A 17,323-nucleotide genomic window follows, 5' to 3' on the forward strand; every position below is an offset into this window, starting at 1 on the left:
AAATCTGATGAAACTATTTAAAATGTATTCCCTTTATGTGGTGTAGGTGTTTGCTTTTTGTTTCATACTCACAGCTCTTAACTGTTACAGCTACAAAAGTTACAAATAGTCAATAATCAATTTTTTATTGCGGAGACAAAATAAATTTGTATAGCAAACCCCAAAGCACACTAAAATTCGGACATACAAACCATATCTAGCTCTTACTTAGATGTACATTTTACCAATTGTTTCACATTCATTGATCACCAATGCTTCCCACTTTGTACGGTATACAGTCTTGTTAATTTGTGGTCTCCCAGTTATGTAAATGTAAAATTAGATTGTGGAGGAGATAAGTTAGGTACTTCTGTTTATAATGATGGAGAAATCAACTAGGTTTACCAATTTCACAACTGTAATACTTAGTACAGATACTAGTTTTTATTTGGAAAACTAGGATTTAATATAGTATAAAATCTGGTTCTAATCTACAGGTTTCTCCAAAAGAAACAGTCCAGTACTCGATGGATGTTTACACTATACAATGTAAAACTCGCCAGATTACGTCGTGGTCAAGTCCTGCTTGTACGGTAAGTATGTTATATAATCACTTTTAACTGTACAATATTGTCAGTGCGTACTATGAGACTGACAAGATAACATTACTGGTGAAGCCAGAGAGTATCACTTGGACGAGGCTGAGGAGGTAGAATGTCTAGCATAGCAAGTCACACTTTGAGGCTGACAAGGTTTAATTGTTATTAAGCCTGTGGGTACTGCTATGATAGACTGACAACAAAGCAGTACTGATGAAGCCAGTGAGTATCACTTTGGCAAGGCTGAGGAGGTAGAATGTCTAGCATAGCAAGTCACACTTTGAGGCTGATAAGGTTTAATTGTTATTAAGCCTGTGGGTACTGCCATGATAGACTGACAAGATAGCAGTACTGATGAAGCCAGTGAGTATCACTTTGGCAAGGCTGAGGAGGTAGAATGTCTAGCATAGCAAGTCACACTTTGAGGCTGATAAGGTTTAATTGTTATTAAGCCTGTGGGTACTGCCATGATAGACTGACAAGATAGCAGTACTGGTGAAGCCAGTGAGTGGCAAGGCTGAGGAGGTAGAATGTCTAGCATAGCAAGTCACACTTTGAGGCTGATAAGGTTTAATTGTTATTAAGCCTGTGGGTACTGCCATGATAGACTGACAAGATAGCAGTACTGGTGAAGCCAGTGAGTATCACTTTGGCGAGGCTGAGGAGGTAGAATGTCTAGCATAGCAAAGTCACACTTTGAGGCTGATAAGGTTTAATTGTTATTAAGCCAGTGGGTACTGCCATGATAGACTGACAAGAAAGCAGTACTGGTGAAGCCAGTGAGTATCACTTTGACGAGGCTGAGGAGGTAGAATGTCTAGCATAGCAAAGTCACACTTTGAGGCTGACAAAGTTTAATGGTTCTTAAGCCAGTGGGTACTGCCATGACGATGGCGAGACTTAATTTTTAAACTGTTCTGAAACTGGTGAGATGTCTTGACAAATCTGTAGTTATAACCATAGCCAGTATATACAGAGTGAAAAATGATGAGGGGAACTATTGGAAAACATGCATTTCATTGTCTGTATTTAAAATGACCAAATATTGTTTTAACATTCCATAAAGAATAGAACACACGTTTTGCTGATGATGTAAACAAATATATTTTATATTTTGTAGATTGGGGAAGAAACTTCTAGATCCGTTGTTCATTGCAAATGTTCTCATATGTCCTTTTTTGGAAGCAGTATATTCATTGCTCCCAACACGGTGCATCCTATCAATGACATGTATTTATTCTTATCTTTGAAGGACAATTATCTGGTGTTCCTTATTGTCACGACGTTGTTGATATTATATGTGATACTATTGATTTGGACTCTGGTACAGGACAGAAAGGATAAGGTGAAGGTGAGCTTTCTTGAGTTTTACTTAGTGGCTTTGGATTTTATAGTCTGTTACTTTTATATTAATATTCACTGATTTTTAAACCCAGTTTTTAATGTTACTTTTACTTTACTATTACTTAATGTTACTTTTATTTGCAGGATATCTCTAAAGCAACATGTCTATGAACTAAAGTTGTAAATATTTTATGAAACTAACTGGTTAATAATATTAATAATAATATTATTATTATTTTAATTAACGTATGAGATATGTTTGTCAACAAAATCATTTAAAATATACGAGGCGCAGCTATTTGAAAAACGGGACAATCGTCAGCTCGTCAAACGGCGAAATAATAAGCGGATAAACGGATAACTGATTATCTCCTCAAGTACTGATATCAAAGTCCGTGGATATCAAAGTAACATCGCTCAGTGCAATAGTCTGGTCAGAGACGTTTAAAGTGCACCAAGTGAAAATCGTTTGCCGAGGAAATGATTCGTACAAAGATTGAGCAGCGTGTTGTTAATAAGTTTCTGGTTAAACTTAAAACATCAGCCACCGAATGTTCGAACATATATAATAAAGTGTTCGGTAACTCAATTAATTATGTCGCGGGCTCGAGTTTTTGAATGGCAAAAACGGTTTCGAGTGGCCAAGAAGACCTTGGTGGAAGATGACGAGGTTCCCGGTTGCGCTTGTACTTCAACTACCGACGGAAACATCTAAGAAATTAAGTAAGCTTACACCTAGAGGTTCTTGCAAAGTTCAGAGAGCGAGCTACATAAAACATTCTGAACTGTAGACAAAACAACTCGTGGGTTCTGCACCAAGGTAATGCACTAGTCCATTTCGCCTTATCCGTTCAGAAGGTTTTTGCAAATAAGAAGACCCCAGTGTTGCAAGATCCAGCCTATTCTCCTGATTTAGTATCATGTGACATTTGCTGTTCCCCAAGATCAAAAGTCTACTCAAGGAAACTCATTTTCACAGCGTTGATGATGTAAAACAGAATGCCGTACAGATTTTGAAGGCGCTCTCATAAGATGACTTCCCGCAATGCTCCAACAAGTGGGAAATACGGACGCAGCGGTGTATTGAGTACGTTAAAGAGGATAAATAGGAGGTAATGTAAAACTTCACCAATTTCACTTTTGACAAAAAGTCTTCATTTCGAATAGAAGCGTCTCGTACTTTTAACACCCACATAAAATAATATATGTTTTTTCACTTGACATATAAACTGTAAATTTCACTTGAGCATTCTAACATTGAATTCAATTGAATATCTTTTCAGAGAAAAGTGATTGTTCTCCAAGACAATTATCCAGGAGAAGAATACGCTTACTTGATTGTTGTCTATACTGCGTTCAATATTGGTTCAGGAACTGACGCTAACGTCGGTATACAGTTGATTGGCAGCTATGCAACAAGCAGGGTAAGTTTCTGCTATAGTGTGCAATGTTCAAACCGTTTAATTTTCTTCTACGCTACGCCTTGTAAAACTATAGCAATAAATCAATTCACTGGAAATTTAATTAATATATTTACAATAGTTGCAGTTTTACAATACCTTTTCCTGTTCATGAATGAATCTATTAAATTTATTATAATTGTAATTTTGAACAACCGCAGCGGTTTTATAATGTAACAGGCCCATATTCTGCGCAGCAATGAAAGAAAAGTGTTAAGAAGAAATTCGGACGATTGGTTCCTTATTTTCACACGAAGACATCTCGGCACTCTGGAGTATATGAACATTTGGCACGATAACAGCGGCGTTCACCCTGACTGGTCAGTCCCTTTAATTACTAAAATTACATTTTAAGTATACATCTATACATTATGTTTAATTGATTTTAAAACTCAAGATATCATTCAAATCATAAATAGTAGGATTTACCATCACAATGAAATACATATACTGTGGTACTTTCATGGTGCTGTAGTATAAAACGTATATAGGTCTTGGGTTGGATGAATTTTGAAATTATATGGTCACAACGCATATTTAAATAAAATGTCACCTTTAAATGCAGGATAAATTGAGCGCTATTTTGCCATTTAACAAGGAATTGAACACAGATTAAGTAATAATTTAGACTACCAACACGGTTCACAGGAATATGGTCAAATGAAGTTCTAAGAAATTTTTCAAGTATGAATATGTACATGAGTAAATGGAATGAAATGCATATACTCATTTCCTCAAATACTCCTAAAAATTACATAAAAATTAATTAACCTAGGGACTGTAACACATTTTTTTTTTAAATAACCCCATCAAATACCTATTAAACCACTATAATTGGTTGGAAATGAAACAGTACGACACATTTAACGTTTAATAACACATAAAGCGTTAGGTTTTTGAGAATTTTTCTCTGAAATCAAAGGTAGCGTATTCTCGTTGCAAGTGATTAGAGTGCTTTAATATAGTATTCTATCTTCTCATTCAATGCACAGCGAACCGAAATTTGTTACTACCGCCAACACTGTAAGTCTAAATGTTGTCAGTCGTAATTACCGGATACACCTACTTGTACTTTACCACTTTCATGGCAGCATGCATTGCACAATGATGAACATGCTTTTCTTATTACCACCAACACTGCAATTCTAAATGTTATCATTCGTAATTACTGATTACCTCTGTCTGTACTTTTCCACTTTCATGGCAGCATACAATGTACCTCCATAATCATTCTTCAGACTGACGTGGACACCAGATTTCAGCAGTCAGTTTGTGCCAGTGTCAGATTTCAGACGCTGCACTAAGTGGGAAGATAATATTATACCGGCTAGTTTAGTCAAACCTTACAGTTCAGCATTACAAATATTCATATGTACTCATCTCTACATAGTGCAGTCAGTGTTACCTTAAAATCAATTGTTATGTTACCTTTTAGGTTTTGCAAGAAAATAATAGTGTTTGACATATCACACAATCGCGGTTACACATTTGTGGTGGAGCAATGGCTGTCCGTGTGGCCGGGGGAGTACACACAAATCGTAGTGGATGTCTCAAGTGTCGATGGCGTTTTCGAATGGAAGCGTGTTATAGTTCAGAATATTATATGCAATTTACAGGAGAAGCATTTGTGGTTCAGCATTTTCTCGTCGTAAGTATATGAATCGTCCTACGAGATTTTGTAGATAATTTACCTTTTTACTCCAAATGCTATAACTACAAGTATTTATAAATTTGCAGTAAATACATACTGTAACACATGTACATTATTAGGTTTATTTGTGAATTCAGTGAACTAAGAGGCTGAGGTCATAAGCGTGTAAAGGAGAGTTTGGGATCCTGTTACACAAGACAAGATTATATAATATGTACTTTTTCGGAATGACAAGTCCATGTGCAACCCGTAGTGATTTTATCAATTCTACCAAAAGTCTAAAAGTAGACATATTAAAATTAAATATTTATAAAAACGTGTTTTATAGTTAATCTAACTATATAAATTAAATGACTATTAATAAGTCGGAAGTTATGAGTTGATGTATTTAGTTGATGTAATACATTTAAATAATCAAATTTTCACACATCTGTACGTACAAAACCAAAGTAAAAGAACAGCATTGTCTCTTTTTCGTCCTTCTTTTTTAAGCTTCAGCTTTAAGCTACGCTGGCTTTGATGTACACTGATATTTATTTTATTACACTGGTACCGTATTTATTCTCAAAATACACTATCAATCGTGTCTATGCCTAATGAACTTCCCCAGGATTTGAACCCGTGATCTCTCAGTTAGAGAGGCGAGAATATATCCATTAGTTTATGGAGGAGGACAACGTGGTCTCTTAACAAAACATCTTTTTTCCATGTCATCTATAGATCTATCATGCTTTTCTCTGACATTTATGAAATCTGACAAAGGCCACTCTGTCAGATCTCAGGTTGTCCTTGTGATAATTTGTCTAAAACTGTAACCAAAAAGAGTATTTGTTATCAGAAGTAACGTAACATCAAAACACGTTCAAAACATAAAAAAATATATCGATTTTTAATCGATTAATATTCGTCCAACCTGCGTTCGTTCATCGTTCCGAAAGTTATTCCCGATCACTTAAATGTGTTTGTGCCATGCTTTGTGTATAAAACCCGAAATTAAAAGATAACAGAAATAAAAAGTTATCTTGCTTTGTAAATACTAGTATTTAACTAGAAGTTTAAGGGCGGACCAGTGTTGTGAAGTCCAGTCAATACAGGCTCTTTGTCACAGGCTGTCAGCTTTCTAATAATATGATGCTGTCTTTTACAATCCAATTATTTTCTATTGTTGTTTATTTCCAACATTTCTCACACTATTCCTGGATAATTTTATGACGATTTTGCAAGTACTTTTGATTTTTGAAATAATATTTCATGTTTGTTTCTTTAACTGTAGGCTAGCTGACTTTCCTGTATTCTGATGTTTTGTATGCGTTATGTGTCCACAAAACCCCCGACATTACGAGACACAAAAGAATAAATAATTAATAATAGACTGTACATTTGTATACATTACCTCTAACAAAACCCCCGACATTACGAGACACAAAAGAATAAATAATTAATAATAGACTGTACATTTGTATACATTACCTCTAACAAAAACCCCCGACATTACGAGACACAAAAGAATAAATAATTAATAATAGACTGTACATTTGTATACATTACCTCTAACAAAACCCCCGACATTACGAGACACAAAGGAAAAAATAATTAATAATAGACTGTACATTTGTATACATTACCTCTAACAAAACCCCCCGACATTACGAGACACAAAAGAATAAATAATTAATAATAGACTGTACATTTGTATACATTACCTCTAACAAAACCCCCGACATTACGAGACACAAAAGAATAAATAATTAATAATAGACTGTACATTTGTATACATTACCTCTAACAAAACCCCGGACATTACGAGACACAAAAGAAGAAATAATTAATAATAGACTGTACATTTGTATACATTACCTCTAACAAAACCCCCTACATTACGAGACACAAAAGAATAAATAATTAATAATAGAGTGTACATTTGTATACATTACCTCTAATTGTGTGAGCATCCCGTGTATATTTATCAAATACAGCAGAACAATCTAAGACCGCTTAAATCTTAATTATGTTTAGCAGTATCATTAAGGAAATCTATTAAGGATAAAGCTACATCTAATTTTATCTTAAAGCACTCACATTGGAATATGAATTCAAATACGGTAGTAATAACTTTTCATACTCCTATTGTGTTGTTGCAGCCACCCTAGAGCAATGGTATCAAAAAGTAAGCGTTTGACTATGGCTTTCTGCGTCATCATGATTACATTGTTAACTGGTATCATGTTCTATGGAGTTGCAAAAGGTAAGTACTCGTAGATGAAGCTGCCTAGAATGTACAACACCTGTCGACTCATAGCTATTCATAGGAGCAAATAAAAACACTATGCAGTTCTAAGAAGCGTAAAATGTCTTCTTTATATGCTTACTATGAATGAATTTTTGGATATGCGACTCTCCTCTTCACAACCCTCCTTTACACGATACCACACAATTGTTACTAGTGATAGCATACATATAACTCAAATAATATTCATAGCTTGTCGTATCATTTCTTATTGCATATTTCCAATACAAAAATAAATATTAAAAAAACTTACAATTATTTGTTAGTATTAAGCTGAGTTTACACCAAAGTCGTCCACTAAGTTTTCTACAAGTTACGGCAATTTGTTACTTTTTATACAAAATACGGTAACTATTTCTGTCTTCCACTTGTAGAGAGACAAATCTTCCACTCAATTTTGGTTTCTCGCGGAGTGTCGATAAAGATAAAGAAAGTTGACAACTAAAAGTGAAAGATTTGTTACTGTGCACTTTGTATAATAGTATCACCCCGCCCCACTTAACCCACGTGTGTACTTCAGCAGCAGATGTGTTCGGTAGTTTCGTGTGTGTTTTCGTTGTTTGTGTCAGGATGGAAGGCTGTATGGAAAACGAGAGGACCAGGACCAAAACCAGTGAACTAATTAAACTTTATGGTACAGGCAGCCGCAGACGAAAATAAATTTCGTCTTCGTCCGACATCCTTGACACTACTGCCAATTCTTTGGCAACAAGTTTCCCAGTTCTTACTCTAAATTTGAGAAGACCTCCTTTTAGTTTTCTACAAACAATCTTTTGTCAACTTTGCTGTAAACTCGCCTTTACTATATGATACAGTGAAGTAGCTTTTTGAGAGATTGAAAAGTCTGGCCGAACCGAGACGCTCAGCCTAACTCTATTTACAAGATAAATAAACTTATTTATATTGTTGTTAAAGCTTGTAATGTGTTTAAAATGGAACTTAATGTAATTATTTCGTAAGCTTATTGTAATCATTGTGCATATACTATTTTTATTTAGTTGCTAAGGGGATTCCTGAATGCAATGACTATAAGTCTCAAGTAAATGTTCTTTAAATATAAACTAAGGAACAATGCAGTCAATGGCATATATTCAATATACCAATATGGTGGCCGGCTCCCATTTTGTTAGTTGTAATTATAGAGGTTTTGAGAAAAAATTGTTTACATGTGTTCCAATTCTTATAACTTTGTAAAAACTTGATAAAAATCATTTCAGGCAGTACTTTTTTTTTAAAATTATATAAATAAAAATAATGCTTTTCAAATAAAGTAAGTACTGGAGAACAAATTTTGCAATATTAAAAAGAATAATTAAAAAGTTAATAGTGTGACAACACTAATTACGATCATGCATTTCTAGCAGTACCTACTCAATTTGGGTGGGTGATGGATTATAGTAAAAATAAACGTCGGACAAGTATTCTGTGAAACATAAAGTGAGTAAAGGGCTATACGAGGCAAAAGAAATGCGTATATCCTGTTTTACTCATATTGTAGATAATATAGACAGTATGTTTACTTTTAAATACCACACAGCCTGAGTGAATGCATTTAAAATTGACTCAAACCTACAAAGTATAGATAGGCAAACCTTTTTGTAAATATGTTTGTTACTGGTTACCAAATTAGTTGACAGAAATTTTATTTTCATGGAGTCATTTTGCTTTAGATTAAATACATTTTAAGTAACATTCTACTGATTTTTTCATCCCATACTCCCAAAAACAGATTAAAACTCAATAATTAAGAAGGTGCTTTTTAGTTTGTTTTTGATTTTATAGTACTTCCTTCCTCACAGTTTTGAATCCAAATTTTAGAGATAATGTCAGACTCCACTAATGTATTTTATATAAGTTATATGTGCTAATGCTGACTTTAATTAACTTAAAACTTTATTTCAGGAGGTGCTATTGAGGATGAAGCTACTTATGAAATAAAGCTAAGGCAGATTATCATTGCTGTACAAAGTGCAATCATTGCTTTCGTACTGAGCTCAATAGTCTTCACATGTTTTAAGTAAGAGCATTTTCTTATAACATGCAGAAATAACTGCCCATAGTTCTAAAGAGTTAATCGGCTAATTTTAATAATTTCTGGCCTTTTATTTTCACGTTATACATAAACTATATTATTTTTTAAATAGACTCGTGTTTTTTTACACTGAGTTCCTAAACGGATTTGAATTATTATTTACAGAAGACAACTATGAATTGAATGTAACGGCTTGTAGAAATATAATTAGAAAGATGGCACGTACTACTATCACGTAGAAACTGAATATTAAAGTCATTGTCAGGAAATGCCTTGGGTTAACGATCTGTTTTAGTGACTGATACAGTGAGAGCTTAAAGTGTAAAATCTTACTAAAGTTAAAGTATTTACTATAAAATTTTTAAAAAAATTTAAAAATTGTATCACTACACTTGATTTTTATGAATCAAAATGTAGCCAAGTATTGAGTTTTTCAACATCTTTATGTTAATTTAAACCAGTGTAAACCATTATAAAGATATGTATATAATGTGTTATTGTAATATTTTCAAAAATAAATTCTATTCTATTCTATTCTATTCTAAAGAAATAAGATGATAAGTTAGTTGATGATTGGTTAATGATGGATGTTACAACAGATCAACTGATATAAGTTGGTTAGTACATTCAGAATAACTTCCTGAGCACACGTGTTTTAATAATCAGCTGTTTTTAATTGAAATACATTATCATAAGATTAATACTAGAAGCTTGTGGGTACAGCCTTATTTTTGGATGTATCTAAAATTACAAAAGCACATATAGAATGTAAGGGATTATATTTATTCTAAATACACTCATAAATTAATAAATACCTAAACTGATGAAAAAACAAGAAATTCTTTTAATAATGTATATAGATTTTAAAGTTTTTAAATCAGCATTTATTACCATTTTACTTTCTTCACGTTCTTATTGATGTTACCATACATTTAAACGTTAATAGAAGCAATAATTCAAAAATATTTTTTTTATTTGTTTGATATTTAGGTTATTGTGGTGATTTCTATAATTTATTTCACGTTGATTCATCTGTTTTCGTTGACTATGATTTTTTAAAAATGTGTATTTGAAAGCAATGGCGTCGGGAACTGCTTATTTTAAACATTGTCCTATTGTTTCTACAATATAGATAGTAAACATTTTGGTCTCAGGCGCAAAACTGTAAATTACATTTCACAAAAATGGAAATTCCATAACGATTTTATGATATGTGATGGAGAGTTGCCGTACTCCAGACATTGTTTTGACAAGTACCTAAAATATGTCCCCTTCCATTTCAAAATTACAGAGCCCCATCATTTATTACTTCTTAAGTGCGTTAACTGAAAAGCTAAGTACTTCTCAACTTTAGGATTTCTTCACAATGGTTTAAAACAGTTCAAATGTTACCGAAGTCGTTGGAGCTATTAAAAAAAAAAAATGGAATATTAGACATGCATTTTTTACTTCACAGGTTATTATAAAAACTGTTTCTCTCTCCGACTCTATATCCCCAAAACATAACTCTTTAAACTCAAATCTGCAATGGATCAGGAGGTTGGAATATATTTCAGTCACTGCCACTTACCTCACGAGTGTTTGTTTGGAAAGTAATTTGAAAGGAATATGCAAACGCTGTCTGTTTTTCAGCAGGATGTTACGTGCAAAGCCACGCGTAGCTGCTTGTTTTAATATAAAAGTAATATAACAACTTATTGATTTTCACATTCGACCAAAAGTCAGTAAAACATATTAAAATCTTAAATTATAACATCTGAAGCTTGGTTAATTTTATGACAATGAGTTGAGATACCCGTGTACCTTTTCAGTCAGATCAGACCGCTAATACTTTGCGAGATAGTAGAATGTTTGTGTTTGATCACATTTCGATACACTGTAAAGCTTAATTGCGTTAACATATATTACCACTACATCCATTAATAACTTAAGGACACACGAATATACCTCTCTCCGTAGTTTTGCATACATACAAATGCATAATGTATATAAAGCTGCAAATATTTTCAGACGAAGCCAAGTTATAAAATCAGCGCAATCCACAGAGGTAGTAACGTACTCAAATGTTTCAATTGATGTGCAAGATAAACAGAAAGAAAATACAGATACACCAAGAACAAAGAAAAAAGGTAAAGTGAACTCTGTAGAATGTATTGTTATACATTAACATAAGTATCTCGTAAGCTAACTGCAGAGGAATGATGTATTTGCAACTTGAAGTATAAATAACTAAAACCTTGTTTTATGTAGCCTATGTTTTTATCACTTAAAATATAATGTTCTGCAATTTTGTTATAATGGTGTTAACAGTAAAGAAAATCAACACTTCTACTTTTGGTAAATTGTTTGTGTAAATCAAATTGTCCTTCCTCCTACTGAGCATCAATGTATAATAGAACTTATAGATTCTATTATACATCTGTGGTTAAAAGCAGTAGATGTATTCTATAACACTTGAAATATTAATATGGTTTAATTTATAAATGCAGGATTCCAACTGTATATGTACAAAAACAATTTTTCTCTAGGCTCATATTTATGAGCCCAAAACTTCATTATTTAATATGTAAAACATATTTTTGATAAATGTGTTCAGCTTGTTGTTACAGGTATTGTTGCACTGATACTTTCTAAGGTTCTTCGTGGATTGGCTAAAGGAAAACCATTGATTCCTGTTATAGTTGGTAAAGAATCTCCAGAATCAATAATTAGAAGGAAACGGTGGGCAAAATGTGGTTGGTATGTACAAATATATATCTATATATATAAAAGAAAGTCGTGTTAGTTACACTATTTATAACTCAAGAACGGCTGAACCGATTTGGCTGAAAATTGGTAGGGAGGTAGCTAAGGACTGGGAGAAGGATATAGGATACTTTTTATCCCGTTCCCGATTCAGGATTCCGCCCCACTGGTCTCTAAAATTTACGGAAATACCCGTAAGAAATGCATTGCAGCAAACATATGTTATTAAGTGAAAGAGCCTGTTCAAATTTAATCAGCTGTTGTTTGTAAACATATATAATGCGACAAACAAATATGTTTATATAATTTAATTACGATTTTAAATTTCTTTACATTTATAGTTTGAAAGCATAAAGTAAGCTTAAGAGAATCAGCAAATTTTGTTTCAACTGTTTCTGCAATCACTGTGAAGCATGTAGACTTTACTATCCAGATAATACAATTCAAATCTTACGTAAAAATTCACCTTTAACTGCAATATTTTTCTAATATAAACCATGCTCGTGCTTGATCAGAAGAGCAATGCAGATATCAAAATTACTATCTTACGTTGGCTACAAATATAAAGTATGTTATAAAACCTACCTTAGATTTTTTAAAATTTTTTTTACAGAAGTTCTCAGAACTCCGTGCATACAATATATTCTCTCGATCGAGACAACAAAGCAAGCTCAATAATGCCATCAGATATATGAGTATAAATAATTCGATCCAGAAGTAATACACGCGCAAAGCCTAAAATAAAAACCATACGCAATTTCGTTTAACATCTGGAGCTCATAATCATTAGACTGTAATAATATGTACCTAATATACGTATGCCTATTTTCGTTTCAAAATTACATTGAGCGCCATCATTTATTACATCGTATGTGTGCAAATGAATTCGACTTTTAACTCCTGTCCACGCTGGGCTAATATAGTTCAGTTGTATACAAAAATCATAGAATATTAGAGAAAAATTTCAGTTATTTCACAAATGCATATTGAGACTGTTTTAAAATTTAAATCTGGAGCTCATGAGCTTGGAGTATCTTTCAGTGACTATTTATCTCAGAAGGGTAATAAGGACGTTCAAAAGAAATATGCCTCCTATGTCCCAATTTTTCTGCAGGAAATCGCGTGTGAAGCCGTGGGTAACTGGGTATCTGGTTGTAATATTGGTATTTTATTGAAAATCAAGAGTTTTCGTTATAAAATACTACGAATGTATTGACGAACTAGCTGTTACCCACGGCCAATCGCGCATAATTGCTTTTACTAAGTAATATAAGGACGTTTCTAAAGATTGTGTGCGAAGCCGCGGGTAACAGCTAGTTATATATATACAAAACTCAGTATTATTTGTAAAAATGTTATCAATTCTAAAACTTTTATCTAAGGTTACTATAGAAGTACTCATTATTAAAATATATTACAGATATTTCAGCAGTTTTGTTGGACTATGGCGTTTTAATTTCCTGTAGGTTCTTAATTTATTAATTTTTTACTTTTTAAATCTTCTTCTCCTTTAGATGCTGTAATTTTAGTAACTATAATGGCTACAATTATCTTGGTTCCAAATATTTCGGTTCAGCAATTGTGTTATTACTTAGGGTTCTGTAAACAGATGTTCGAAATGTAATCTATTGTTTCCCCAACAGGGTTCTACTTTGGAACTGAAATTTTCTACAGCCCCTAAAACCTTGTCTCCGTTCATTGATCGAACAGTAATCCGATTCGTTGCATCATGTCCTCTCAAGTATGGGCCTTGATGCAAAAACCAAGTCTTTCAACCTTACCCACATGTAAAAGTCTATACACGTTAAATCCTGGGATCTGGGTTGGTAGGTGACTGGTATACCTTTCCCAATACAGTTCTGTAAACATTCACCTTTCACTATCAACGTCGAGAAAGCTTTTCATCATGGGTGAATGCCATATTTGATAGACAACAAATATACGTACATGACAAAAAACTGATTGACTAACTAAAAGAAATAAAATGTGATAAGACATGATTATCATATATCATCATTTCTTCATAAGTTGTTCAAAAGGGTTCAGTAGTTGTTAAAGATAAGCTATCCATACCAGTAGAAAGTTATTGAACGCACAAACACAGGATATAGCTGGCATTCAGTATATATGGAAGTGCTTTTAAAACAAGTGGTATACACTTTTTAATAACCGTAGAACACAACAGTGTACTAGATGTAGATGTATATATTGTATTGTATTGTATATGTATTCAACTATCCAAGATAAAGATAAATTTTAAATACAAAACTTTTAGTTTCTAAGAGAGCTATTGATAGGTAGGTATAATGAAAGTCATACCTTGCTATTTGATTTTTTATAATTTTTAATATCCTAAATTAGAACTATTTTAAAAATTGGAATTGTGTTGAAATGTGACAACTGTAACATATTTTTATAAAGAGTATTTCTTTGGTAACCTTGGTAAAAACTGGAATTTGTTAAAATTTGTAACAAGATAACAGTAAAAAAAAAACTGTGAACCATACAACTTTAAAATTTTGGGCTTCCTGTATACATGAAACGAAATAAATTAAAACTTTTTAATTACTAGTGAATCCTTTAAAGTGAGATAGGGTAAAGGTATTTCTACATTTGAAAATACTACCTCTCCAAAACCGCCATTTTGGGGTATTTTTGGGTGTTACAAATTATTTTCTCCAATTTTTTGGGGTTCCTCGGAAGTTAGGTTTCTTGGTTCATCCGCCATACACCGCAGATGAGTGTGCTGACTCAACTTGTAGTAATACCATTCTGACATAGCACAAAACCTTCAGGTTACTGCATATTTATATTATTGTGAAATTAATGTAATTGAGTACAACCGTATTGTCATACTAATGACAACTACGAGTATATCATTCATTGTATATTAGTAAACCTTTAGAAGCAAATGCTTTCAAAATCCGAATCAATATAAATTTATACTAGACGGAATATATTACTATCACCTTTCTGTTTATCTTGCTTTTACCATCCATAGTATATGTAGTTTAAACCAAATAAAACTTTAAGATTTTGCTGTTTATTGTATTTAATAGAAATGTTAGCTCTGATGTCATCAGGCAAAGTATATTATAACAATCCAACACTTGGCGTTCAGCAACTCTTCCTGAACAAACTCGATCTGATATGGTACTAGTTCTAGATGTATTAAATGGTCTTTTCATGCTTTGAAGGTTATTTTTGACGATGGAAGGATTATGAAGGAAACAGGATTTTTCCGGACATTTGCCATCGTTCAGTGAAACAAGAAATCAGTTACACTACGTTTCGAGATCTGCAATCTGATCTCTTCTTCAGGTAAAGAACTAACCGAATACATAATTACAAACTAGGTTTGCAGATCTCGAAACGTAGTGTTACTGATTTCTTGTTTCACTGAACAATGGCAAATGTCCGGAAAAATCCTGTTTCCTTCATCGTCTTTTCGTGGTTTAAATACATGTAATACCTTTGTATACAATAGTTATAATGTAGGGTTTTGGGTTGGGTGGAAACCCAAATATGCACACTACTCAAGTATGCTACCTAATTACTTGATAAAACTATATATAAATTATAAAATGTAATTACAAAATTTCCTTTAGGATTTTTTCTTGAAAAAAAATTCTGATTCTGAATCTAATGACCACTGACTCGATGTACTGTTCTCAAAGAATATGTCATTAAAGTATATTGTCTATTGTCTATTGTCTATTGATTGGTAAACATTTATAATTTTATATTGCAATATTAAATACCTTATAAGTAATATTTTTGTAATTAGTATTGTTTCAAGCAAATACAAAAATGATCAAGATAAGAATTTGTGATGACATGTATTTTTCAGGATTACTTCTCAGATTTTCATTTGGGGAAGTGGGTATTTGACAATTTTGTATGGCCTAAAGTTGGGAAAAGTTGTCAGCCAGCTTTGGGTAACGTCAGCATCATTTTGTTTCATAAATAATATATTTTTTAGTGCTCCTATCAGGATTATTCTTTTCGCCTTTATATCTTCTGCATTTGGGGTGAGTACAATTATATATTTTTTATGTTTAATTGTTTCATGTTTTATAAGACATTAATGGTCATATTATCATAGATATTAATTTGGTCTCCATGGGCGACTTAGTTGTCAGATGTAATTTGTTGCAATTGGTCTTTTCCAATAATTTGTTATTTTCAATATTTTGTACATTTTACAGTCTTATTAATCACACTAAATCATTACTTGATTAAATTTTCAAGTAATATATCGTTATAAAAAATGTTTATCTATTACTTGCTTAAGTAGCATTTAATTACTTATATACCCAATTTTTTACATTTTTGGAATGATTTAAATAAAGTTCAACTAACAAACTTTTAAACATTGCTGTTACCAATAAACATATACAATTCCAGTACTAAGATTTTATTGAGATTGATCATGTTTTTTGTGACTAATATGTGCTGACACTGGTCTAGTTATTGACGTATTTCTACCCATCCACATGGGCCCCTGGCTTGTGCAAGGATTTAATCGAAACAGTAAGTGAGAGAGATTGTACAGTACCAAAGTCAAGAGTATTGAGCACATGCTCATGCCATGGTCACAGACAGGACTTGTTCTTTTTCTACTGAGATTGAGATTTGGTTTTTGACTTGTATTTCATTGAGTTCTATTTACTTTATTGATGATGAGTGAACGAGAGAACGAATCTAACCATCAGATAGTGAAAAGTTTTGTGTGTGTGTGTGTGTGTGTGTGTGTGTGTGTGTGTGTGTGTGTGTGTGTGTTTGACAGTCAAAAAGAAATAAACATATAAAACTAAATAAGATCATTTCCTTAATGAGAACTATAGATACTTACCAAGAGATCCTTATAATCGATATACTACAAAAAAATATATATGGTTGATTGTATTGAATAGTAGTATATTCACTACAAAGTTCTCATATATAAAAGAAAAGTAATTTTTAAAATGTATGTGTAAATAAATCACGTTTTGTAAAATGTTCTGTAAAAACAAATGAGTCTGTGTCTATGGTTATGATTTACAAATTGACAATATCATTTTGATGGTCTCAGCCTTTAGTAGTGTACATTTTATTTAGTTGTTTATAGTAGTATGCCTATTTAATTCTCTTAATTTCTTCTTTTTATTTGTTTGTTTACTAAAAAGCACTGATTTGAGGCCAAGTGCATTATATCCTTACGCAGCGAGACAAGCCCACCACTTA

At 32.6% G+C, this 17,323-nt stretch overlaps 1 protein-coding gene across 6 annotated transcripts in view; it reads left to right on the plus strand.

Moving 5' to 3' along the window:
- Window positions 1-17,323, plus strand: part of LOC124360502 (polycystic kidney disease protein 1-like 2) — a 35,532-nt gene that overhangs the window by 7,806 nt on the left and 10,403 nt on the right. For 4 of the 6 annotated variants that reach the window (XR_006922244.1, XM_046814189.1, XM_046814193.1 and 1 more), the window contains 10 exons: window positions 477-572; window positions 1,699-1,929; window positions 3,206-3,346; window positions 3,563-3,702; window positions 4,818-5,030; window positions 7,175-7,278; window positions 9,223-9,337; window positions 11,363-11,481; window positions 11,962-12,091; window positions 15,948-16,128. Coding sequence is in view for 5 of the 6 variants with exons in the window: in XM_046814189.1 (XP_046670145.1) it covers window positions 477-572; window positions 1,699-1,929; window positions 3,206-3,346; window positions 3,563-3,702; window positions 4,818-5,030; window positions 7,175-7,278; window positions 9,223-9,337; window positions 11,363-11,481; window positions 11,962-12,091; window positions 15,948-16,128 (1,470 nt within the window). In the remaining variant the exon portion in view is untranslated. The remainder of the gene's footprint in view (window positions 1-476; window positions 573-1,698; window positions 1,930-3,205; window positions 3,347-3,562; window positions 3,703-4,817; window positions 5,031-7,174; window positions 7,279-9,222; window positions 9,338-11,362; window positions 11,482-11,961; window positions 12,092-15,947; window positions 16,129-17,323) is intronic. The other 2 variants (XM_046814190.1, XM_046814191.1) reach the window with 2 other exon arrangements.

The sequence above is a fragment of the Homalodisca vitripennis genome, chromosome 4 (genome assembly GCF_021130785.1).
Source record: "Homalodisca vitripennis isolate AUS2020 chromosome 4, UT_GWSS_2.1, whole genome shotgun sequence".
NCBI lineage: Eukaryota > Metazoa > Arthropoda > Insecta > Hemiptera > Cicadellidae > Homalodisca > Homalodisca vitripennis.